This window comes from Odontesthes bonariensis, chromosome 15 (genome assembly GCF_027942865.1).
Source record: "Odontesthes bonariensis isolate fOdoBon6 chromosome 15, fOdoBon6.hap1, whole genome shotgun sequence".
NCBI lineage: Eukaryota > Metazoa > Chordata > Actinopteri > Atheriniformes > Atherinopsidae > Odontesthes > Odontesthes bonariensis.
Window position 1 is genome coordinate 21,252,556 of NC_134520.1, and position 27,622 is coordinate 21,280,177.

Sequence of the window (27,622 nt, forward strand, 5' to 3'; positions counted from 1 at the left end):
GCCAGATTGTCGCTGTCATCGCGGGGGTTGCGGGAGCTAGGCAGCCCCTGACTCAGCGAAATCTTTGGGCCTGAAGCAGGACTTGCACAGAAATAAAACCCCGATAAGCATTAAAAGAGTGAGGAAGAAATGGGGGCATGGGGAATTATTAGAGCGAGTGAGTGTGAGAGACCCAACTATGAAAGCAAGATTATTAGAGAGACGGTGAGGAGGAGGAGAGGGGAACTTACAACATGCTGACGCCATTTGTTTGTGTCCCTATGCATTTTATTAAGCCTCTAACATTAAAGAGATTTAGTGAGAGGAGCCAAAGTCATGGAGTAATTATGCTTTGATTAAAAAAACTCTTGGTCCACACTCTACTGCATTCTTTTGTTTATTCCCAGAACACGCTGATGTGAGTTTACCCTCTAGATTTGGAGAGCTACCAGGGAAAAATTCATAAAACAGTTTAAAAATGGAGATTTATCCATCAGGCGTGCATATAAAGTACATAATTTGCAAACTCATTGATTTGCCGCATAAAGCGTGTCCTTGAATTGATAAGTGTTATAAACATACGTCGAGGTCACAGGGAATCTTAGATTCTTTTGAATAACAGGTTCTTTTTAAATAACGGGACGAGAAGAGAAGGAAAGAGAAACTGTAGTTATGAGGGAGAAACCGATCGATACGGAAAAGGAACAGTCACCTGTGCGGAGAATGCCGGAAATGTCTCCTCAGTTGGGATTCCTTCCTGCAGCTCACACTGTGCTGAGGACTCTCTTAAGTGTCCAGATACCCCACAGAGGTGTTGATTAAGTCAAGCCGAAGGCCGAAGCCTGCCTGCAATCGAGAGCCCCCAGCTCACTCAGTGAGCTATCAGGTGACCCGTCTTTTGCTCATCACTCTCCTCTCAGATTCAGACGCTGAGAAGAGCTATTAGAGCCAGCCCCAAAAGGCCTTCTGCTGGGTGTCGATAACCAGCAGGTACAAGGCTGTGGAGAGAGGGGGAGAGGGGTGAGGAAACAGCAGCGCAGGGAGGCAGGGAAGGGTAAATGATCTCCGAAGGCCATCTTATTAATGGAGGCTTTTCATTACTAGGACTGATGTAAATGATTGGTGGGGCTAATGAGCTCGAAGGTGCGAGTGAATGAGAGTTCTGTGGAGAAGCACTGTGTGATGATCATAGCAGGAGACAGAGGTGATGAGTTTGAACATCATATCTGGTCATGATGAACATTTTGCTTGTACAAGAACAGAAGGAATCAAAAGAGAAATGGATGAATGAGCTGATGGGTCGGCGACTCAATTGTGCATCGACTCAATATGGCAGCCTGCTACAGGCGAGAGGCAACAAGAGGAATGGCGAAGGTGATGGGTGTATTTCACTGACACTGGACTGACATGAAGAAAGGGATTGAAACTGTCTTGATCGCCCTCTATAAAGTCCCTACGCTCTCCGTGTTTAAGTACTTAGAAATGATGAAGCGTGGCACATTCTTTTGAATGTGTGACAGACCCTCATCACATGTCATGAGTATCGATTCATGTTCCAGTTTGTGCTCTTTACCAAAGAACAGCGTGGTGCTTGGGTTAAAAAAGAAAAGTGTTTTGAGTTTTCAGCTCAGTGTTAAACACAGCCACGTTGGTGGCTGCTGTGAACCTTGCATGCAGAAGGACTTAGTCCGATTTACAGCACCGTGTGTTCAGGATCAGTTCTGGTTCACGAGTGTCTCACATGGGCTCTCCCTGGGGAGCTGTGAAGAGGAGGACCAGAGGCCACTGACTGATGGTCAAGGACACTGAACTCCTCCCCCATCCCCTGCTCTGAAGAGCCCATCTCTGAAACCGTGTCCACAGGGGATTGGGATGATGGCTGGCTGGCTGCCGTCTGTGTGCTGCGAGTGTCAGCATGCTTGGAGGATACAAACAACTCCAGAGATGTATCTACTATGTATCAACTACAGAGCAAATAGATGAATTTGAAACTAAAGCCAATACGAAAGCAATCAACCTTTGCGACCGGCTCTGAGCAGTCATCCATCTGTCAGCCTCAGATGTATCTGATGCTGTGCTGGTCAGACTTACATAGATGAGACACGTGATGCAACAAGACACCCGATAACAGGTCAGCTGCGTGGGGATTATTTATTGAGTGAAGAAGACAAAAAAAATGCCATTTGTAATGAGGTCAAAAGGTCCAAATTCATTGTGGGGACAAAGCCATTTGCAAACATAAAACTAAAGTTAGTATGAGCACAGAGCCAACTCTGCTGTCTTTCAGGTTAGATTGGGATATTCTGTAAACTATTCTTAGTTAGATTTAATTTGTATTAAAAAAAATGAGGCTCTGTGCAGTATAAAGCAGACGATCTGGTAGAGCTTCAGTGGTAGAAGTAATATTGAGAGATTTTACTGGAGTAAAAGTAGCAATACAGTAATTTAGAAATACTGTGTTAGAGTTGTACATTCTAAATCTTAGTAAACCTTGAATGAAAGCGTACAGGTATCTTCAGCGAAATGTGCTTGAAGTATGTAATTAGAATTATTTGATAAAGAACAAAAAAGGACTCTCACCGTGTAAATCACCATTGTGCACTATGCAAAGGCAGATCCAGTAATTTTTGCCTTTCTTTAGTACAAAAAACCATAGCGAGGACCATCATCGCATTGCCTGTTGCAATGGCTTTGTCTTTGTTTGTAAACTCCCTCTTATGTAAATCCTCTGAAAATATTTCAGAATATTATTCAGTGCATGGCCGGTTTCAGCTGTCCTCGCATGTGAAAGATGAGACATGAGTCTCCAGGCATTAGAGGTAATAATCAGATATAAAGTCTTTGCTCTGGGTGTCCCATGTTTACAAGTGAGGGTGGCTGAAGTTGATATGTGCTTGAGCATTTGTTTGGGATCCAGGACTAAACTTTTCTGAATGGAGTGGCAGTATGTGATGGTTAAAGAGCTGAAAAGAGGATGAGAAAATAGCGCACGCCATTGCTGATAAATAGAAAATTCTATTGAATAACAATGCAACACTTGAGATGTCACTCAGCACAAAGTTTACATTTAGTGTCTCAGTTATATACGTCAGTATGATTCATGATCTTTGTCGGCAGGGACGGCCTTCCAGGCCTTAGCATTTGTTGTGCATATGATATGTGGGTGACAAAACTGCTGTCGATGGAGATTTGGGAGGGATAAAAGGCAGTGAACAAGGGCGAGAGAATGAGTGTGGCTCATACTTCAGCATGCTATTTAAAGCTAATGGCTCCGGTCCAGAATCAGAGGAGAGAACGAGGAATTGTAATTTTCATATGACTCCGGCTACTGCTGGGGAGGCTTTAGTTTTTCATTTCAGTTCTGTTGCAAAACAGTAATTGAAGCATATCGCTTTCATCTCCACCTATGTCCTCTGCTTCTCTCCCTTTGGAGCGCCGCTCGTCTTCCCAGCATTTGTGCATCTTGACATTGTTGGTTTCTCTATGATATATTATATAAAATTCTGGTATGTCATTGTAGCTTGCCGCTGATATACATGGCAATTAAATGCAACCCCCTAAGAGGTAGAGCTCAGGCAGACCCCCCCCCTCATACATCTTTTCTCTCGTCTCTCTCCTGTCCGCTGCAGCCTCACTCCCGCACCCCTTTCAATCATTGTCTTTCTTTTCCAGCTCTCTCCTCTTTTGATGCACCTTTCTTCTCCCCATATCCGTCTTTCTTGTGCACTCACTTTCTGTCTGTATGCCTCTTTCCCCTCCATTCCCTTCATGTTAATGAGCGGAGTGACGATGTTGCAGGCAGTTCCTGGTTGGGGAGTTAATTAAAATGGCAAGTAACAACCCACACAGTCAAAACTTTGCAGTGACACAGGGAGATATTAAACAAGCCCAAACTCAAAAGCTTCGAGGAGGCGGCAGCACTGGCTATACCTCTACCTCACTTAACTCTTCCTCTCCTAAAGCACTGAGGAGTTCATTCTTGCGCTCTCCAGATCAGTCGCCATTAAGTATAGCAGAGAGCCAGTAATTACTTTGTGAGCTTCTTGAACTACTGAGAGTTGTGTACAAGATATCAATATTATTACTGCAGCAATTACTGAGCCAGAACCAGCACTGACACTGATCAGATGAGAAACCAATGGGTAATAGTTACATCTGCCTATTCCCCACCCGCCACCTCACTCACTCACATAGTCACAAGCACACGGCACAAACTGCACACACAAAATGATTTGTGCTACCGTGGCCAGCACAATGCAGCGCACACAAGCTCAGGCAACAGTGGGCCGGCTGAGCAGGACAGGAGCTGTTGCTATGGTTACCATTTCTCAGCTCGCTCTCACAGCCCAGGAAAACTGTGTCATTATCCTGTACTCTGGACAGGAGGAGAGAGGACGGATACAAAGAGAGAAGATGAGGTAGAAAGGGGAGACAGAGATAAAACGGCAGAGACGAGGAGAAAGAGGAGAGGGTCCGCAGTTCGCTCTGGGCAGCCATGTATCTAACTCCTACTACCTCATCAAAATTGGCACCCATTTTTGTCTGTTTTCCCAATTCCCCCCCCCCCCTTCACATTTATTAGGCACACGGCAGTTTTCAGTGTAAAAATAGTGGAACAATTTCAGCGCTGCCAAATAATGCTGGAAAATGTCAGGTGAAAGCAGAGATGTGTCCGCTGATAATGGCAGTGTTGGTTTGTTCGTTTTTTCCTGTCCACAGCATCTACTCGAAAATCGTCCCTAACGAGTCACTGTGTTGGTGACAAGATCAGTCTTTGCATCATTTTATTTATAATATTCAACACACTAGCAAACATGCAGCACCTCAACAACCACCCACGCACGTTCTTATTCGAAGAATACTTTTGTCCACGGCAGGTTCTGTGGCATCAATGGTGACAGTTTCTATCTTGACTACATGAAACTATGAGCCAATTCTAACCTTAGAGACACAAGGGAAAGGACACTAAATGTTCATGACCTCATCAGTTTGTCTGCACAGCATGGTAGTGAGCGCGGTTATTTTTCTGTTTGTGCATTGTGAGGTCCGCATCAGAGGAGTTACTGTACATTGAGAACTAATTACATGGCCGTGTAAATAGAGGCGCCCCGCTGATATAGGCTGTGCACCACATGATTTCCCCTGGTACAGCAGAGCAGAGCCTCGCTGTGCTCTGTGTGCAGGCATGCATGTGACCTGTACGCGCAGCTATATGTGTGTGCTGATGGAGTGCATGTTTTGTAACTTGTGAGGTGATATTTATTGAGCCACAGGCTAGTTGTGCATATGTGATGGGGAGATTTTTTGGGGGGTGTCAGAGTAAAAAAGGCCGCCCTCTTCCTCCCTCCCCCGCCTAACGCAGCTCCTCAGAGAGAGCAGTTCATATTACTGTGGCCATCCGCTGATCAGATAAGCACAAACAACACAAAACAAGGCCTCCGTGTAGCCCTCTTTCGACTGAAGGCGTTTTTTTTTGGAGCAGCAATGTAGGAGACAGGAAATGGGGAATAAGCTTCTCCACTCACAAGTGAAGATAAGTGAGGTGGAAGGAAGGTTTTCCTTTTTTTGGACACATTTTCTATTTCTTCAGCTGATTACATCTCAACTCAGGTTACAGCCACAGTAGAAGGAAAATAGTGGCAGCTCGCGGTACCAAACGCAACAAAAACCTATTTTTAATACATGCTGATGTGCCTACCGGGTCCAGAGAGCAACGAAACAATTTAGTTTTTGTAATTATCTCGCGAAAGCTAATCAAAATACGTCTAACACGGTTAGCACGTCTGACGCACGTCCTTTGAAAGAAGACGACGTCTCACATAAACCCTGCAACAGTCGGCCGCCACTGCTGGGGCGTGTTTCAACCGAACCAGGAGAAAAAATGCCTCTTCGCTCAATTGGATAGACCTACAACCAATCAGAGCAACGTAGTGTGTGACGTATTAAGCAACACACACTTGTTGTAGTGTCTAAGAACAAAGCCAATTTTAACAATTACTGTTGAAGGACGGCAAAAACATCTTTTCTATCGATAAAAGCCTTTATCGCATTCCTCTGTTCGTCTTTCAAAATGAATGCAATGTGGAGATCCTGTAGAACAGACTCGATGGCAGAATCTACACACCCTAGCTCTCCAGCGGCAGCCATGTTTGTTTCAAACGAAGTCAAACCAAGCGCTCTTTAGTGACGTAGTCGATAATGTTCCTGTTGATCATCTGTCCATCATCTTATAAAGCCCGCCCTGGCAATCTGATTGGGTCGACCGATTCTTGGTCGGGCATAATGATTTCCCAACTGAGCAGAGCCAGACCGAACTTCCCGACCAAAACGTTTATGGGCGGGGCTAAGTTCGGCTGGCACCCAGGCTACCAGTTTGTACCAGTTTACAGAAATGGTTGAGTGGGACTGGGCCATCATTAAAGTCGAGAAAAAGAATTTCCTGGATTTTTAGGACTTGGCACTACTTCCCAAAATGTTTGGGTGTACAACTGTTCAACAGCTGCGATGTAATAGCACCACAAAGTAAAAGTGATTACAGTGGACAGAAGGATGTTGTGACTTTAATTGTGTGACAACAGTATGGAATGAATCCTTTGACACCTTTGAATGTGTTGAGCTTCTCCCGGTCTCGTCGGTATTGTACCTTTCAGTGTCTTTTATTCTGTATGTTATGACATTCCTACAAAAGCTTAAGACCCACTCACTCTGTTCAGAGCAGACTATTTATTTTAGTAATAGCCTCAGAGGAGTTTCTGGTATTCATTTATTTCCACAGGGCAGAGATGAATATTTTCACTGGCTTTTAGCTAGTTAAGTGGGGAATTTGACTTTGATGGCACTCGGTATTTTTATTTGAGCTGGGATGCTCAGTAATACAATTCCTATGATTTATAAAGAGGACGAGGACGGAGAGAAGCGACAGTAAAACTTTAGATGATAAAATTCCCTCACATAGACCACAGCAGGTGTCCCTGCTGCCAGATCAGGATTTGTGTCTCGATGTCGATATCTGGGCGTAGCTCATGGACAAGAGTTTTTACAACAACTCAGCACAACTTGCCCTAAACCACAGTGTGTCCCACTCCCCCAAAGGCAATCTGTGAATACGTTGCAGACTGTGGCTTGATATTTTGCTGCCACACAAACACATTTGTTTTTAAAAAAGCAACATTTTTCTCTACTCCAACCTTGTCACCTCCACTCTTCTCGGGGCAGCTCCCTCGACTTCCGCTTATGTTTACTCTTCACACTTTCTGCAACAACTCACTATCTCATTCAATTACAAAGAGGGATTTCTACAGAAACTTAAACAGAGATCCATGAAGTTGCAAAAGAAATCGGCGACTGTCAATACAATACACTTTTCCATTGCTGGGTGCAATTGCCCCCATCGTGTTATTATATTTGAGCTGTTTAGCATTTTTCGGTCATAGCATTATCTAATTGCAGGCTGTAATAGCAAAATGAATTAAGATGGTCCCAACATTTTGCTTACATTTTCCCCATTCCGACATATCAAAATGTCTACTTTTGTTACATGCTTCGATGTAACGCAAATATTTTCACCCGCAAGGATAAAAAAATCTGGATAATTTTCTCCGCTCACACAGCTGCAGCAAAACTAACAGGGCAGTGAAACGAGCTTTCAATCAAGTCTCAGCTGAATACATCCGGAGGCAGTTTGAAATACAGCAGTTTCATCTATATATAGTTCTAATTATTGTTAAAGGTTAAACTGGTGATTCCACAATTTGTGACCTCATACAAAAAGATAAACATTGTTTGTTGTATTTGTTTCATGTGCATTTGAGCTGCATTTCTGCCAAAGACATCCTTCTTTTAAACGATCGCATTTAATTTACTTCTTGCCAGTGAAATTACCACATGTTATGTCCGTATCATTTTAACCAGCTCATTATACACTTCTGTGACTGACTGGTCATGATTACTATTTTCCAGTGAGTGTAATTCTAAAGTTTTGGTCAATATGCTGTCCACACAGAGCTGGATTTTATTCATTATGTCATGATCCCTCAGGTTCATCATGTGACCTTTTGGCAGGGAGCTGACCTGACCTGGGTTGTTGAGCAGCTAACACATGAAATTGCTGCCTATCCTTAGAAGTAATGTATTTGGTACTGGGTAAAGGAGCCAAGTTTGTAGTGATCCGTTCTTGTGACTTACTCTGTAAAGTTTCCTTTATGAACCTGCTCAAATCAGCAGCGGTGGTACTGTAATTGCAGTTTTTGCAGTCTAATTTGTAACCCTCAAACGAAGCTGACAGCGGATCTGGAAGTGATGGGTGCGTCACAATGAGAGTGCAATCACAACTAATCAGAGCTTTTCTTGTTTCCTGCCCACAGCGCCCAACACTGCACCCTATGGGAGCACAGGGAGCGCGCACATCCCGCTCGCCTGCCGATACCTGGTCCTGGCTCTCTCCTCCTTCATCAGCGTGTACTAGCAGGGGCCGACCAGACACAATGACTGTCGAGAGCATTTATGAATCCTTTTTGACATTGCTGATGGCTGGAATCCAATCTGGTGCAGTTTGTTGGAAAGCTGAGGTGGGAAAAATAATCAGCTTCACTTTGTGTGGGGAAATAGTTTTGCTTTTTTATTTTCCCTTTTCTTTTTCGGTGAGATTTCTGTCATGTAAATACTATGATGTTTTTTATTCTTATTTGTTTTCCACTTTCTCATTTTTCTTTTTTCTTTTCCTTTCACTACTGACTGACCACCTTGTGAATCAGTGCTCACTCTCACACCACTTACAGTCATATCAACAGGCCCCAAACCTTGCAAATGAGTTACTTTCATGCATCTCTTCCCAGCTATGGCGATGGTGCAAAATGTCCATCCCTTTTTTTTTGTACATGGCTAAAAAGAAGCAATTGTGCCAAGTCTCTCAGACAACAAATTACCATACCAATGTTGTATTGAATGTATTATGGGCTGTTGAACAAAGGAAAGACATTTAGATCCCTAACAACACAAATTTTGATTATGGAGTGTGCTTAAAAATACATGGGAAAAAAAACACAAAAGACTTAAAAAAAAAACAAAAAAACAAAGAAAAGAAAATAACAAAAAAGGCAGGGCTTTTTCAAAAAACCTGTTTTGTCTTGATTACTCAATAGTTGGATGAACAGTGTTGAAGGTGTGCTTTGTTGTATTCTGAAATGGGTCCTTCAGTTACTATGCCTGCCTAAAAGCTTTGATCAGGCAGCCGTCAAAGTAGCAAAGTATACTGTATCGTATCTTTATATTTTAATATAGTGTAGGCTTTTGTTTGAAAGTGGGACCAGCTTTTTTCATCCAACCAGGAACATGAACACGAATCATCCCTTTTGTACAGTGTGACCGGAGGAACATCGCAGCCTTTTTGTTTACATGTTTCCCTTAGGAAAGAAAACACTCCAGTACGTACTCCATACCTTTTTCTGAAGTACATGAACGGTCACGACAAACTCTTGCAGTTGAAAAGAAAAAGCAGAGCCCCGGTTTTACCGTTTAAAGCTTGCAATTCTTTCGAACACGCAACCTCCAGCTAGCGTCATGAGAAAAGCGCTCCGTCTCTAAATCTGCCGAGCACCCACGGATCTTCTTCGTCTGAAAACCCACAGTTGCGTAATGTAGCTCTTGGCTACAACTTTTGGTGATACTTGGACAACCGAAACTGAAAGAGCACCGCTCTGCCGCACGTTTTCATTCCTTTTGAACAATAAATACTCTCTGACTCTGACCGGAGTCCCTCTCGTGTTATTTAGGAGCCAGACACAAATGAATGCTCATTACCACAAACAAGGCATAGGGTGCTGCCAGATCTGCCAAGATGTGAGTTGAACAAACAGATAATCTACGTTCATTAGAGCTGAATTAAATCATCCTCTGTTAAAAGGAGAAAATGGGACTTTCTGTTGACTAAAATTGACCATATCAAGGTTCAAAAGCAGTGTTACTGCACGGGTTTACTTTTGAAACGAGACTGTCGGCGTGACACATTCATCCTTAAGTATCCTCAGTTCATGGTTGAAACAGAGATACTGCACTGTAATGCCTTAATAGTACCATAGACATGAAATTACAAGACACTTTCAGAAATACTCAGTGCGGTACAGCTCATCTGTCTGACACATATCTGATGACTGAGTGTTCATAAAAACATTAGCTGAGGCATTATACTCAGTAAACTGATGGCTCACATGCATCTGATGCAAATGCTATATCTATCGTTTAGGTTATCATGTTTTGGATTTGGTTCTATTTTGCCCCACAGTTGAGGGACTAACTACTCGAGTTCACAGAGTATTTTCACTTGTGACCTTGCAAACCTGTAGAACAATAGCCATTGTAGTTAAAAGACTTAAAGCACAAACACTGTCATTATTTCCTTTTGTGTGGTGATTTGTTTTAAGGTCTGCTAAACATTTTCTTTGGTTCTTTTTGTTGTTTGTACTGAAATTGTTCTCGGCTTGTTTTACAAATGATGAAAATACTGCATCATATGATCTTGTTTAAATGTTAAGGTATAATGAAAATGGGTCAGACATATATTTATTCTCTTCCTTTATGAAAACAATGTATAAACAATACATTTGAAACATGTAAAACTGGATATGTGACATTTATTTGAATGACGCGCAGTATGGCATAGTTTATAATGTTGTCGGGTTCATTTAGATGCCATAACTGTTGTTGATTTAGGTACTTTAAAAAGAACAATGTTTGCAATCAAATTACCTACTTTTTGAAACAGAGAGGGTGTGAGCCAATATAACAGTATTATAGAACAGAATCAATGTGTGTATATTTGGAGAAAATAGCTACCTTTTGATCTGTAGAGCCAGTGTGTAGTCATAGTTTTCACACACTTGCGTGTTTGACGATGTGCAGAGAGTATGATTGTGCTGCATGTCAAAGTTAACCTGTGTTTTAAGGTGGCCATTTTACAGATTCTCAGACTTTTTATGAATGAAAGCAGTTTTTCCGAACTTTTGGTTCATAAACCTGGTCTGAAAATACATACCTCCTACAGATCACCAGGCTGTGTTTGTATGTGATTTGTTTCAATCAGCTTTGCTGAACAACTAAAACAACTGCTCTTTGACTGTGATAATGATTGTTGTGGCAAACTGGTGACAGTCTGGAGTTATGCTGGTTGCTTGTCTAAGCACTTAAGACCGTGCTAGTATTCCATATGAAATGTATTGGATGTTGATTATTTTCAATATGGTATTAACAAGTCCCTTTTATCGAATACATATTATTTGCAATAAAAGTCTTCATGTAAAATAAAGTCTTGAGGGCAAAATCAAAACCTTTAAAAGATTTCTCAATTTTTACTTTTTACTGTCACCATTTGGTGGGAGTCTGCCAGTCTACAAAAGCTTTCCTCTTCCCTAAAAACATACTTTATGTGCCAAACTCCCCATTCAGCTAACATGGAATTCAGGGTCTTTCTAGCAAGGGTTAGGGTTGACTTATTGGTTTTAAACTAGTAATTCGCAACATCAGAATTCATCATTGTTAGCTAATAAAAGTCTTTGCTAATAAGGACAATCTGCTTGCAAGAGAACATCTCATCCAGGTTTTCTAGAGAGGTTCCACCACAGACACTCGGCACACTTTGACTGACAGATACAGAAAGGGCTCCTAAAGAGACAGAAAGGAGTTCAGGCCCTCCATAGAGTGGCGGCCTGCTGGGGTTCGTCCTGGTGTCTTGGACGGCACTGCGGCAAGATGACTTGTTGCTAACGACAACCTGATGGCAGCCTTAAGCAAGAATTTAATCATTTCAGTGGAAACTTTCTGAGAAAGTGGGTGGCGGCCGCTGCGTCATCAGCCTAAAGCTGGGCTAACACTGACTCGGTGTGGCTACATTTGTTACATTTGTCTTCCTCGTCATTTTAAGCTCCAGTTTTTTTTCATTTTTCTCCAAGGACATTATCCCTAAACTGTCACAAGAAGTATATGTGTGTTGCTTTCCGGCTCAAAAAGGTTGCTAGCTGAACACACGCTGAACATCCCTCTCCCTCACGGTGGGAGTAATTGCTTTCCAATGTAACAATAGTTTAAGAAACCTTGTGTTTAACAGTGTCTCATCATTACCTCGCTACAGCATCCCAAACTAGCATAATTTGTGGAATTACAGTTTTGCACAGCCTGGCCTAACAGAAAAACATGAAATGAGCAGCACCTCTTAAAACTGCATTATCACCAAAGCAACAAGCTTTTCCTCCACTTACTTGGTTGTCAGGGTGATGGCTCTGGCACCAAGACGTGATGGCAACGTCACAGCTTCTGTGAACAGGGCTCATTTTTGATTTTATTCATTGAGAGGAGAACAAATTTCAAGGTTCTACCGTCCCAAAAACATCTTTTCCCCACACATGCTTAAGTAGTTTTGGTGCGCATAATTATAAAACACTGATACGGCCCCACATACTGAACACTGAACCACTGTCTCTTGGTTGAAAGTCTTGAATCAATGAAGCATGACTGCTATGCTACACTTGACTCAACACATATTATGAGGAGACATACGCCACTGTTTGTAAATGCTTGAAATAATGAAAAACCAATTAACCAAGTATCATTTGATTATACAAATCTTAAATTAAATGTGAATTAAATCAATGTTTTTGTCAATTTTACATGCTTTATAGTTTTTAAACTTTTTGTATTGCTAAATAATGTGCTACAGAATATGTTTTAATACACATCCATTGAACATTATTTTCTAGATAAATCACCGTGTTATTGTTGGGTTTATTCCTCTTTAAAAAGGCCGCCGGGTCTTTATCCTGGTAGTTAAATACTGGTTCCAACAGGTTCAAGTTGGGGGTCATATCAGTGCGTTTGCACAGTGCGCCTCGAGTTACTGAGTCATCTTAATTATACAGTATCATGTAGATCTCATCCCCTTCCCTCTGGCCTGGAATACTGCATAAGTCCTGCTGAGCCCAGATGGCCAGATGCCACAGCACATACAGTGGGATTAACCACCGTTTGCACTTCATCGTTGCTGAGTTCTCTTTACAAACACAAGTCAGTTCTTATTCCATTCCACAACGCACCTGGCCTGGATCGGACGCTTTTTTTTCAAATTGTGCGGAGCTTTAGAGTATCCCAAGACCTCAACACATCCTTGACTTAAACACCACCAGTGTGACAGACTCAGAGAAGTCCAGATGAAAAAGACATGTTTATGTACAGGCTTGAAAACTGCCCACGCCACCCACCTGCAGAGATCTTTGCCTCACCTCGAGCTCCCAGTTGACAGAGGAAAAAAGATATCTCTCCACTTTCACATTTAAGATAAGAGGATTTTAAATATTCATGACAGTGCATATTATTACGGCCCCTCAATCCTCTACGCTGAATTTTTAAACTTCCCATTTCAGCGCTCTTCCCCTTGGCCTGGTGTATCAGAATTGCACTATTCTCTGAGAATTCCCTTATTACAAGCTTGGGTTTGTTGCATTGTGAGACAGCAGCTGTTTAATTTCAATCTGGAGAAAATACTGTTCTAAATGTGCCTTCAAAGTATTTTATCAATCAGTGGAGCGCCATAACCCCCTTATTTAGAGCATTTTGCCATAAAACATGCTCAGGCTCTTGACCAGTGTGTGCTGTAATAAAGACATTAGAAGACTGCTTAGTTCACAGTTGTTACATTTGCTAACATGTAAGCAGACAAAACCCACAAAACGTTACACAGCTTTCAGATATCATATAATTAATTGGAGGTGGTTTCATGAAACATAACAGCTATTTATCTCCCAAAGAATTTAGAAATCAAAGTCTACACACAAACTATCCTCACAAAGTTGCATTTTGAAGGATGTTTTTATTAATGACATGCTGCAGCCGACGCTGTCTAAAGATTTTTCAGCTTAAAAACTGAAAGACGGCATGAATCATTTTGCGGATCATTGTTGTGTGACGCTGGAAGTCAGTGTGGGAAACAAACTGTCAAAGTCAGCCCGCTGCGCCACTCTGTGACACTGCGTTACCATCAGTTTTCAATTTGAAACAAAAAAAAAAACATTACAGAGTTTTGTGATTTTACCATCAGTTTGCAGCTCTTCGTCTATATAAAACACTATTCTCCTGCAGGACCATTACAGCAGGCTGAAGACATGATGAGCATGGTCTCACAGAGTTGTTTGGCTCATCACAAAGGCTTCTGTGGCCAGCGTGAAAAGAGAGTGAGGGATTCCTCCCGACCTTGTGGTTAATGAAACTCTCCCTGTGCCTTTGTCAGTTTTAACTGGGAGATTGTGTCATGCTTCACGCTGGGGCTGCTGCCTGGCTCCTGCAGTCACCAACCCACTTCCCTGAGCAGCATACTGAGTTGTCAGTATCAGGGAAAAAAAATTCCGTGTCTTGAGTGCATTCGGTTTCGTAGATATGTTTGTCGCACAGCAGGCAGAAGCTATCCCTCCTGTCAAACCCAAGCAGAACTAGAGAAAGCAAAACAAACACTCGATATAACAAGTCTCTCAGCAAGTTTGATTCAATTCTAAATGGAAAAAGAAAAAAAGAGATGTTCATGTTTTTGAAATAGCCCTCTTTCATTTCTCTCACACCTTTCAGTGTGTGATTCCTTACTGGTGTGACCCACTGATTTCTTTGCAATCCTTCCAAAAACATCGCAGCTCCCACTGAAAGGTGGGGATGCTATTCTGAAGAGGTTGCGTCAAGTATTTGTCAACCTGTCCCTCATTATTTCCAGTGAACTGGAGAATAAGTTGCCAGCCAATGATGCAGAGCCTGAGATAATGCCCGGGTTTTAGAGCAAGATATCTGAAGCAGGTCTCTTCATGACGCTGATGAGTGAATCACGCACCGCCGAGTGTTTTCACATGAAGCTCCAGCGGCAACCTTCTTAAAAGATAGAAAGGATTGCTGTTGAGAAAATGTCATTATTTTGGGTAAATTTGATCCCATTTTGTGTTTGTTTGCTTGTTTTCACTCCTCCAAAAAGGTAGATTACATGTTGTTTGGCTTACACAGGAAGTCAGTGCTTTTGTAGCAAAGATGTGTTATTTTGGTTGTGAGTCCAAAGTTTGAGGTGCAGCATTTCCTGTTGTTTTTTTTATTTTTTTTATTTATTTTTTTTTTTACTATAAATGAATATGTACTGATGCCATAAGTTTTGTTTCTTTTCAAATAAAATGGGAGTGGATGCTTTAAGGCTGACGGGACCATACTGAAGTTCTACTGTATGTGTGGACTATTATTTCCCTTTTTTTTTATTTGTTTTATTTATATCTTCATGTTGAAAACCGATTTGATGAGAAGTCTGGAATGGAAATGTTTACTGAAATGTGTCTGAAGGTCTTTTAGCCACCAGGGGTGTAGTTGTACATTTATAGGCTCTAGATCACTGGAATGATATGTGTGGCTTCAAGTGGCATTTGACATATCTATATATAATATATATATATAAATATATATCGATATTTGTCCATAAATGAGAAAATTCATGTACTTTAATTACTTTAAAGCTTACATTGTGTATAGCACGTATGCAAGTCCATTTTCATCATGTTTGATGTAATTTTGTAGCAGTGGTTTGATACTAATAAATGGCAGTTGATGATGGAATTATAGATTGTGTTTGTGTTGCAGTAATTGGTTAATCTCAACAACTCGACCCTGTTTTTTGTCTTTTGATCGAGTGGGAATGGTGACACTGAACATATCCACTTTGTAGCCATGGTGGAATACACTCAATTATTCATGACAACATGTTACAGACTTGGAATATCTCAAATCTATTTAAAGAGAGGATACAAAGTGATCTGCTGTGAGTTCCTCTTGACGAGTAAAAGCCAGCACTTGCTAGATTTGAATGTTTTAAACAGATTATTTGATCAAATCATTTAAAAAAGTCACATTAAACTGTACAAAAAAATTGCAGTGGGGTTTTGAATAGAACAATGTATGACTCCAAATCCAAAAAGCTGCTTTGTAACATGCAAATAAAAACAAAACACAACATAGAAAACATATAGAACATATCACACGCTGAAACTGAGACACTTTACTATTCTGTGAAAAGTTTTGATGGCAGCAATAGGTCTTAAAGAAGTTGGGACAGGGGCAACAAAGGCTGCGAAAGTGGGTGGTAATAAAAAGAAACAGCTGGACTAATTTGTCTAATTGACAACAGGTCAGTAACACGATTGGCTATAAAAAAAAGGACACTTTTTAGAGAGAAAAAATCACTGCTGAAAGAATAAAGATGGAAAGACGTTCAGGAATCTGCAAAAACAAATTGTGATGCAATTTCAGAACAATGTTGCTAAGTGTGAAATTGTGACGAGTATGAATATTCCATCATTTACGATAAAATAATGCCGTCAAATGATGCAGAGAGTCCGAAGACATTTCTGCGCACAAAGGACAAAGTTCTATCAGGAAAGAAGAAGTCAACTGCCATCTTTTCAGTTATTTATTTATATTATAGAACGAGACAAAGTGGAAAATCCATGAAATTCTTTTTGGAAACCACGGATGCTGGGTCATCCATACTAACTATCCAGTTTGTTGTCAGTGACACATTAAAAAGCCTACATCTCTGATGGTACTGCGGTGCATTGTGCCTATGGAAATGGCAACTCACACATCTGGAAAGGCACCACTAATACTGAAAGGTTCATACTGGTTTAGAGCTACATTAGCTTCCATCCAGATTGCGTCTTTTTCAGGGAAGGCCTTGCATATTTCAGCAAGAACAGTAATAAACTGCATCTATTATAACAGCATGGCTTCACAGTGGAGCCGACTGAAAACATTCGGTGCATCATGAAATTCCAATAACAACAAAGAAGACCCAGGACTGTCGAGCAGTTAGAATCCTTTATCTGCATTCTTCTCTCAAATGTCCAGTAACTGGTCTCCTCACTTCCCAGATGTTCACAGACTGTTGTTAAAAGAAGAGGAAATGCTAGACAGTGGTAAACAGGACTCCATCCCAACTTTTTTGAGATAGTTTGCGGCCATCAAATTCCATCCATCCATCCATCCATCCATCCATTTCCTATACCCGCTGAATCTGTCGGTCGGGTCGCGGGGGGGCTGGAGCCTATCCCAGCGGTTATCGGGCGAGAGGCGGGGTGCACCCTGGACAGGCCGCCAGTCCATCACAGGGCCACATAGAGACAAACGACCACACACATGCTCACACTCACTCCTAAGGACAATTTTTAGAGACACCAATTAACCTAACATGCATGTTTGTGGACAGTGGGAGGAAGCCAGAGCACCTGGAGAGAACCCACGCATACACGGGGAGAACATGCAACATCAAATTCCAAATGAGCAAATATTTTTCATGAAATCGTGAAATCGCTCCCTCTCAACATGTGACTTGTCTTATATGTCCTACTGTGAATGTAAAAATGCTTCATGGGATTTCCAAAACCATTGCATTCTGCTATTATTCTCGTTTAAAACAGAATCCCAACTTTTTTAAATTGGAGTACAGTACACGGTTCTGTGAAACTACGAAAAATGTTTTGGACGACAGATGATTGCAAATCAGAGAAAGACCATATATTTTAGTTCGACCAACAAGAAGACCGAGTCTTTGCCGATTGCTCTTTTTTTTTTCTACTTTTACATGCAGTGGAATTTAAAAGCGTGATCACAATTTAATTAGTGTGAGTAGTTTGGTGCGAAGAAGATTAACTGATCTCTAAAGGGAGTAGAGATAGAAATGAAGAAACATTCTTTTCTACATTTTTAGAAAGACGACTCCATCAGTTTTGGTTTGTTGAAGAGTCTCAGATCTTAATAAGCCTTGTTAGGCCTATAGCTAGTTCAATGCCATTAGAAAAGCTTTGTAAATACACTCAGTCCTGAAATCATGTCCCAACAAGCTGCGGTCCTTGTCTCCACTGCTGGCCAGCACATTGATAATTTGAATAATTAATGCAGGAGAAGGCTACAAGAAGACAGTGGGCCTCACTTTGTAATGTAATTAGGAAATTGTAGTAAACAGAAACAGTGAAGGTCAAGCTGAGGTATGACAGAGGAACACTTTCACAGAAAACTACTTGTTTAACAGCTTGAAAGGAAAATCAAAACCCCCAGTTTGACTGCAAAAGACCTGCAGGAAGATGTAGACATATCTACATATACATATGTGCATATATATATATATATATATATATATGCTTATATATGATGTTGCTGCAAAACCATTTTAGATTTCAACATCACAGGTTTGCAAATGAGCATCTAAACCAGAATCATACATTTAAAAAATGTACGCATGTATTGCTCATACGGTGCTAAAATGCTTGTCTGAGTAAAGACAGCTGCTCTCAGCCAAGTGATCAGCATGTTTCAGCAGGTAAGTCCTTTTGCATGCTCATATCATCATCAAACTAAAATCAGCACTGCACTTGTAAACATCCTCACAGAGCTACCAGAGGTCCATTTCACGTAGCAGGTTTAGTGAAAACTCTGAAAACCCTAAAATGAGGGAAACCCTGAGTTTTCCGTTTCACAAAGGAAGGTAACTCAACCCCGAGAAAGAGGGGTAACTCTAGCCTGTTTCACAAAGAGAGGTAACTTAACCTCACGGTCAGTTACCGGAGTAACAGACTCTCTGAACCTAACCTGGTCGGGACCAGGTTTTATTCAAGAAACCTTGAGTTTCTTTCTGTCCCCGCCCTCTTTCAGCCACACACGCCATTTGATTTCCTCATTCATTCAGTCAGCAGAGCGAGTTCTTCTACTTCTATAAGTCCATTAGGCACAGTAGGAGGCAACTTTTTTCACGAACATGTCCTTTTGATAATGATCCCGTGGATGAAGGTGCAGCATTATTGCGCAGAGAAATCAATATTCGTCGTAGATGGTTATCAGACCGCGCATAGATTTTTGCATTGACAGACAATTATCTTTTTGAGCGGCACCATCAGAATGTGTTGGGACAAAAGAAAAAAAAGACATAAAAGACAAATAAATATTTGTATGAATAGGCTTAAAAAAGACATATATAGGCCTATTATATTTTATAAAGGCACTCGTGTCTTGGGGGTGGATTCCCTCAGCCACTGCCCTCCCGTTAGAGGTGGTGGCCACCACCCGTTTTATGGGCATCTGCCTTCTTTCTGTTGGCTCAGTAGAAATCTGTGTTAGTTTAAATAGGCTTAATTATTTAACAGAACATGATATAGATGATGACTCTAAATTGTCCTTCTGAGTGACTGAGTGTGTATGGTTGTTTGTCTCGTTTGTCTCTATGTGGCCCTGTGATGGACTGGCGGCGCCCGTCTCTTGCCCATTGACCGCTGGGATAGGCTCCAGCCCCCCCGCGACCCGACTGATGGATTCAGCGGTGTATAGATAATGGATGGATGGATGATATAGATGAGAAGACATAGTTTATGTGTGTGAAAACAGCATTATGTTGGGAATAAAATAACTGCACAGTCAAATAGCCACTTAATATTTATTTTACAGTGTAAAACATGATCAAAATGAGGTACCTCCATGCCGAGGTCTCACCTGTTTGAACAATGTTTTTATATTTCATCTTAAACTGATGCCAAGAGCGCTTCTCCCCCGCGGGATTGCACCTAAATGAAATAAATGAATGGGCTACCATTCAAGCAGTTTCCCTGTAATATTATTGTGATTGCAAAGGACTACATTTAAACTTACACTTTTGCTGCTGCAACGGTGTTGCACTTATTTCTAAAAACGTATTGAAACTCGCCGTATGAGCGCATTAAGATTTCCAATTCGAGGTTGGTGAAAAACGTAGCCCCTCCTCTTCCCCGTTGCCAAGGTGACTCGTCGAATCGGGGCTCCATTGATGCTGGCTTTTTAAAGTTGTGGTGCACGCGCTAAACTCAAGGTGAACCTACTCAGAGTTGATTAACCTCACTCAAATCAGGGTTTCTGGAACCGAAAACTCAGGGTTTTCTATCTCAGAGTAGATCAACTCAGAGGTCAGGAATAGACTCAGAGTTGGTTGAACCTGCTACGTGAAACGGACCCCAGCTCTTGACACACTGGCTGCGTCTAAAAACAGTTTTATTCATCTACATCACGGTGACAGGCCAAAATGGCCACAACTCTAAAGCTGGCATCTCAACTGACTGCTCATTATGAAGAGAACCAGAGTCCATTACAACAGGAGAGGTTTTTTTTTTTTTAGATAAAGCTGAGGCTAAACAAGGAATTTCTGTTGCTTTGTTGTTTTCTGGTCATGAATCAAAGTATAGCACAAAATTTAGACAAAGTTAAGATGATAAATTAAAAGATCAACAAATTCAACTCACTTTGAGGACATGAATGTCTGAACCAGATTCTAAGGCACACCGTACAGTAGTTACAGTGCACAGTGAAAATGAGTACACCCCTGTTGAAAAGTAACATTTTGAACAATATTTTAATACACACACAAGTTATTCCCAAAACGTGCATAGAGTAAGTTTAATACAACATCTGTTCAGCTTACAACAGAAAAGAAAGGTCAATAATATAACTTAAATGACCTATTTGTCCATTTTTGTGAAATTATGCTGGTGCAAAAGTGAGTACACCCCTATGTTAAACTCCCTGAGAATGGGCCGTGTTGGCCCGAAATGTCATGAAATGAAAAGGCATTAAAAGGGAGGTCATCGTTGTGCGTTTCATCCTTGCCTTACATTGAAATTTTACATTTTGAGTCTGCACCAGGCTAAAAGAGACGTGTGTGAGATTTGACTGAAATCCTATGGAGAGTATCATGATCTGCTTCAGTAGTCACAGTACATGTTGACAAGCATGTTTCTTTTGGTGAAATTCAGCTTCCTACTGTTGATGGCATCCATACAGCCCCAAACCATGTCACTCCCACTACTATGCTTGACTTTAAAGGCATGGTTGGTAATCCTGTTCAGAAACACATTTTGTAATACTGGGTGAAATGGTCCGTCTGTCCTGAGAGAAATCTATACAAGATGTATTTAGAAAAAGGGACGAAAATAATCAGACCTCTGTGGCAGCTGCAGGACTGAGAAAAAGCTGACCAATCCGAGATCAGAGCGCCTACAAAAACCAATCAGATGCCTCTGCTTTCTGCCTACGCCCCCCTCTGTCGGCTCCCTGCTCCGTGTGCGCATGCGGTTCTACCGGCTTTGGATGACGCACTGACGGAATGGGGAGGGGGGGGTGGAGCTTAGAGGAGGGGACACTTTCGAATCTTGCTAGCTCTCTTGCTAGCTCTCTAGGATTACCTACCATAGCTTTAAGCATGGGGCACTTTTCTTTGTACAAATCACTTTTTACCACCACACAGGCTTGACACCATCGAAAGCAAATTTGTTTATCATTGTCTCATCAGAGACAAACAAACTAAGGATATGGATTGCTGGAACCATGTCCTGTGATCTGATGACACCAAGAAAAAAAAAAAAAAAAAGTGATTTGAACAAAGAAAAGTGCCCCATGCTTAAAGTCAAGCATAGTAGTGGGAGTGACATGGTTTGGGGCTGTATGGATGCCATCAACAGTAGGAAGCTGAATTTCACCAAAAGAAACATGCTTGTCAACATGTACTGTGACTACTGAAGCAGATCATGATACTCTCCATAGGATTTCAGTCAAATCTCACACACGTCTCTTTTAGCCTGGTGCAGACTCAAAATGTAAAATTTCAATGTAAGGCAAGGATGAAACGCACAACGATGACCTCCCTTTTAATGCCTTTTCATTTCATGACATTTCGGGCCAACACGGCCCATTCTCAGGGAGTTTAACATAGGGGTGTACTCACTTTTGCACCAGCATAATTTCACAAAAATGGACAAATAGGTCATTTAAGTTATATTATTGACCTTTCTTTTCTGTTGTAAGCTGAACAGATGTTGTATTAAACTTACTCTATGCACGTTTTGGGAATAACTTGTGTGTGTATTAAAATATTGTTCAAAATGTTACTTTTCAACAGGGGTGTACTCATTTTCACTGAGCACTGTATCAAGTCCCCAATCTGTTTGAACTACAAAAGCTGACTTTATGTTGATACCATAAGTCAGGAGAACAACGTTTTCAAAGCTAATTCAACTCCAATATGAATCTACGAAGTGACACAGAGGCCCCTAAATACCAGTCGGCCCGACAACAGATCAGTTTGATTCTGTTTTTAACCCAAAGCAGATAGATTTTTTTCCCCTAAATGTTGACAAACAGCAAATAGAAATCAAATGCAAGTCTTAAATGAAAGTCCATGAACTCCACAGCAGCTCATCTTCCTTCCTGATGTGGGATTTGTCCTTCCCTTTTAAAGCAGTATTTGCGCCCAGTTTCAGATATTAGTGAAGTAACTGTCACGAAACTTGCAAGTAAAATCTAACTATTGACACCATGAATTGTGAGGAAGATGTGTTGACTTTCCTGAGAGAAGTTTGAGACATTTTTTAACGGGGAGTTTACTGGATGCAAAAAATGTTTTAAACCAACCCCCTCGTAGTTCTCAGTGTTCTTGCATTTCGAGGCTCTCCCCCTTTGGCTGTGCATCTAAAGGTTTTAGCAATCTTACACATCATGTAGCAGCTGTTTTTCCTCAGCTTATTACTTCGAAGCAGCATCCTTCCTTACTGCAATCTTGGTATGAGCTGTAGTACTCATCACTCAGACAAGGCTCCTGCTCTCACAACTCAGCCAGATTTGGATTTCTTTAACAAGTTACAATTAGCATGTTTGGTTTATCATACACTGCTCAGGTCCGCTTTAGTTTTTACACAACGGGACAAGTCCCATTGATTAACACGTCATTTCACACTATACTTTTCTTGATTGGTTAGGCGCAGGTAGTAACAGCCGTCAGACTGCTCGATTATCCTCCTAATTTTCTGACACAGTCAGTTGACAGCGGTGGTCCCTGAGCCTCTCTCACTGTCTGATGTCGGTCTACTGTTTTTAGCCACAATCAAAGATATCCCCACAATTCTTTCACAATGGTCATCTTCCATCAGGGACAGCTGAGAATCACTCAGTGTATACGAGGTTGAAGACCCTGTGGCTATATCTATATATACCCACAGTCTATGCTGATGCCAGATGGGATCAAATGTACTGCAAAGATGCTACCAGCTTTGAAGGAACAGTCATATTTGACACCCATGGAATGAAAGGGTTGCTCCTTCTGTTACCAAGTTATGGTGTTGAATATTGGTTAAAAAAAAAGGTGTTTAACTCACTGGATTTGGATAGAATTTCTGCACCATTTCATCCTTTTGACATTTGCCTTAATTAGCATGACATTTTCTTAAGTTAAGGCCGAAAATTAGTTTAATGAGGTCGCAGTAACCTTTGTTCACTGAATTCTAACTGTGGATTATTTGTGTAAGTGCCACAAAAGATTCTACTTGGTAACAGACCTTTTTAAATGCCTGTATTCCAGCTTTAGCATCAGGTGGTTCATGTCATCTAGACATTAAAAGCACTAACCTGGAGGAAGAGGGAACATGTGTGATAATATCGCCAGAAAGTACATGCTCTGGCCTGGCAAGTGATCTTACAAAAAAACGTATTATTTCTACATCTTTTTATGGATACCAATTTTAGAACTTCTCATGAAGAAATATCAAGTTGAGCAAAAGTGCTTTTCCTCTAAAAACTGCTATTCGCAAAGTCAGTTATTAACTTATAAATTGTAACTTGTGCAAGTTATAACCCAAAGAGTGTTCCCAGCCCCAGAACTGCAATTTTCTACTTTAAAAAAAGTCGTGCCAAATGACGAATGATGTCAGAGGCTTCGGACAATGTTAATATACTGTAAAAGCTGATGTGCGTTGAAGGGCATGTTGGAAAAGCAGCTATAACATTCACTCTACAACTAAAGTCAAGCTAACTAAAGCCATGACACTCTCATTTGTTTAGTTGTGTACTGAACGCACTTCTGAACGTACTGAACGTTCTGTACTGCTGTTCCACCCTGACAGGCCTATTCCTTTTCTACCAGCCCCTCTCATAGACAGTCGCAGCTTCAATGGGGAGTTTGATATGATGACAAATGGTTAAATCCAGCAGCTGAATTATTGACTGGAACCTAAATGTGAGGACAAAATTCCTGTGGGATGAGAGTTGAGTGGAAGCTGCTCTCTCCGCTCTAATTGACCCCCTCCCCCCCAACTCATTTCTTTCTTGGCAGCCCCGTGTTGAGTGTTACAGAGCACTGATGAACTCTACAACACACTTTAAGTGTTCCAATAATTAAAGCCCAAAGAGATTGTCAAGGTAATGCACCACACAACAATTGACTGCATAAATTCAAGAGATTTCAACAACACGTTTGGTCACAAGGCTAAATTGCAGTGTCTGTGCAGTAGGCATAGCCTGAAACTTTTTTTTTTTTTTTTTTTTTTTCCTTTGATAGTCTACCCTCTCACCTGAGGAGACAGCTGAGGCCAGCGCAGGCTTTGTGGCTCTGGAGAGGATATGCAAATGTGAGGAGATGGAGTTTATCATCCAGAACTTCTCTGCTCAGGGACGGAACAATAAGTGACTGCAGCTGAAGTAAGGAAAGTAGAATTTGCAAAGTATTTGTGAAATGAAAGCCAGCATAATGAGACCTAGTGTGTCAAGCGGATCTCTGCTCTGACACAGCAATTAGGACAGAAGTGACAAGCTGGATGGCCGATAGGCTGACATCGTTACCTCAAATTCTGTCATTTGACAAAGCAGCTGAAAGAGAAAATCCACATCGTTTTACTTTTAATTTAAATATCTCTGAAGATGATGTACAAATAGGTGCTTTAACATCACAGTTTCCTCATACAGTGAATATGTTTTGACATCACGCTGTCAAGATTCATTCTTTTTTTTTTTGTCACATAATGAGGAAAAGTTGCTACTGAACATCTGCCACATCACAAAACGTTAATAACCTCAGTCCAATCTTCTCTCCTGTTTTCCGGAACAAGTTACCTTATTCAGTTCTGTCAGCCAGTCTTTTTCTGTCCTCAAAGATTGCTTGAAGAAGATGATTTTTCATATGTACATGCATCAGACTCATCATCTTGCTGTAGAGGCTATGAAAGAAATAATATCTGCACCCATGAGGATTCTCAGAAATAGGCAAAGTACTCAAGCTGCTTTATAGTGGGAGATGTACTGGCAGATGTTCCTTGTGGAACTTCATAGTTAATTTTGAGGAAACCACCCTCTGATCATCAACTGCCCTCAAGTGTCCTTGGATAGAAATACTCCAACAAGCACACTACAAAGACAGGAAAGCATGAAAAATGAGACTGTTTCTGAGCAGATGGACTCCAATCATTCATACCTCTCCTGATTAAACCCAAAGTGATTATTACCTTGGCTTAATTTACTGTTATTCAACTTTGTTTGGATATTCATGCAGAATAACCTGTAAGCGTATGTTATGCTAACAACTTTTTGTTTTTTTAATTCCTTGAAAGGAGTAAAAACTTGGATTGTGACGGGGTTTTACACAGGTTAGACTGAACTAACTGACCTACAACTGAAACCATGATGTATATTCTATTCATTGTGTTTTCTTCCTCTGCTGTATTGGTTGGCGAGTTACTGTCACTTTTGTTACTATGTCACCCTAACCTACCCTCAACAATCACATAAAAGTAGTGCATGGGGATATCAATACATTTTATTTTCCAAATCTGCAAAAATATCTGTTCAAATTCACATTTTGGAAGGAAATTCAGCTGTTAGTACAGCACCAGCAACAGCCTCAGCACTGGTTGTTTTCTAAGCTGTAATTTATCTTTTTAAGAATCTGAAAGCACAATCAATGTACTTTATGGGAAATATATATTTTGAATTGAGTAATGAAATACAAAACCCAAAAAGCTTTGACTCAACATGGTTTGAATAAATCATGAAATGCAAATAGAATTTGTAGAAAATAAAACTTTGCTGGTTGAAATAGTTAAATCTGCTTATTTCCACATTCAAGACTCCAGCATGTTTGTGCAGGATCATGATTTGCATTCTTCTTCAATTTGATATGTTGTGGAAAATTGTTCCCTGTGTAGCCACCGGAGTGATTCAAAAACCCAGAAGCATGAAAATGTTGAGCTGTTCTGACCCTCCGCTAAACACTTACAGTTTCACTGAGATGTGGTAAAATTCTACCACACAGAGTCAGGTCACCTTACATAACCATAAAGTCAGACTGGCGGTCGCTGTCATCAAAAGTGTGCCCACAGCCGCCTTCCTGAGATGAAAAACAAATTAAACAATTTGAGGCTGAGCTGATTCCCTCCCGCTCTGCAACTCCATCTGTCACTCCCAGCGACTTATTCTGAACAAGAGAGCTTTCCTACATGACCTCCATCACAGGGCGCAAGATGAACGAGGTGGGTCTGGTCTCTGTCCTCTGTCTTCTCTTTGCCAAGGCAGCAAGAGCACTGAAGCATCGAGAACACCTGCAAACTGAGAGTAATGAGGCGGGAGACCACACGGCCGCCCCTCCTCCCAGCACTAATCAATCCTGCCGGCCATTAAGGGAACCAAGGAGAACAGCAGCCAGTTAGAAGGAGATGCTAATTCTAACCCACGTACATAATCCATCACCTGCTTCTTAAAAGCGGTCATCTGTAGATTCTATAAGATGGCTAGTTGTTTTTGTCCCAACACTAAACATCCCACAGAGCACATCTGTGGCTTTTGGGTTTTCCTAATGATTTGAGTTTCTGCCAGAATTACAGCCAAATAAAGCTAAAATGAACTTCATTTGTTTTACTCCTTTTTCGGCCAAATTAGCCACAGTTAGAGCTAAAAACAGAAGCCAGGACTCCTTGTGACCAGAGGATTGAGTTCTCAGTCTGGGTTAACCAGTAAAACTGAGCTAAATTGAATCAGTGTTAAACAAACAACTGCAGTGTATGTTTATATAAACATGCTGTGGATTATTGAATTAAGGATCCTAAAGCTGGAACTTTTACTGATTACAACATGAATTAAGCTGGGTCTTTTTATGAAAATAAAAGCATACATAATATGATCACTTACAGCCTTTTATTTTGATTCTGGGATTCCATTAAAGGCAGTTCTGCATGGTTTACAGTTTCTTTTGTTTGTTTGTTTGTTTGTTTGTTTGTTTGTTTGTTTGTTTTGGTTAGCTTCCAGAAGCCTGCTTAGGGGCTTTACCAAAAGCAAACTATAAACTATAAATTCATGTTGTTGATTACAAATACAGCTTCTCATACCTATCCATCCATGTCCCATCCAGACTTTGACGACAATGATTACAAAAGGACATCTGTGACTGGTAAATATTGTGTTTGTTTCCCTTTTTGTGAGATGTGATGCTGTTTTTTCTGTCAGAAATTGTGAAATTTTCTGATTCACATACAGACATAAAAGTTTAAGAGGCCAAAATGCAATCTGAACCGAATTTGCATTGATTAATCTTTGCATCAAAGAACCTAATCTATTTTCATATTTAATGGTATAGAGACTTTATCATTTGGAAACATGACTAATAATTTAAAATCTAGATTCATTCCAGTCGGTCTCTCTTGCTCTCTGCTGTTCGGGCTGACTGCTTCTCTGAGCCAAATCTCTCACTTCCGGCTGGTGTGGAGGTTGAGATGGGCCTGGTAAGTCACTGGTTGTCATGGCGGAGACAGAAACAAACGTT

The 27,622-nt window shown here is 41.0% G+C and overlaps 1 protein-coding gene across 2 annotated transcripts in view; it reads left to right on the forward strand.

Annotated features, from left to right (window-relative positions):
- Positions 1–15,597, forward strand: part of negr1 (neuronal growth regulator 1) — a 151,588-nt gene extending 135,991 nt beyond the window's left edge. For both annotated transcript variants that reach the window (XM_075485502.1, XM_075485503.1), the window contains one exon: positions 8,343–15,597. In XM_075485502.1, coding sequence (XP_075341617.1) covers positions 8,343–8,443 — 101 coding nt within the window. In that variant the 3' untranslated portion in view covers positions 8,444–15,597. The remainder of the gene's footprint in view (positions 1–8,342) is intronic.
- The last annotated feature ends 12,025 nt before the right edge of the window (positions 15,598–27,622 follow it).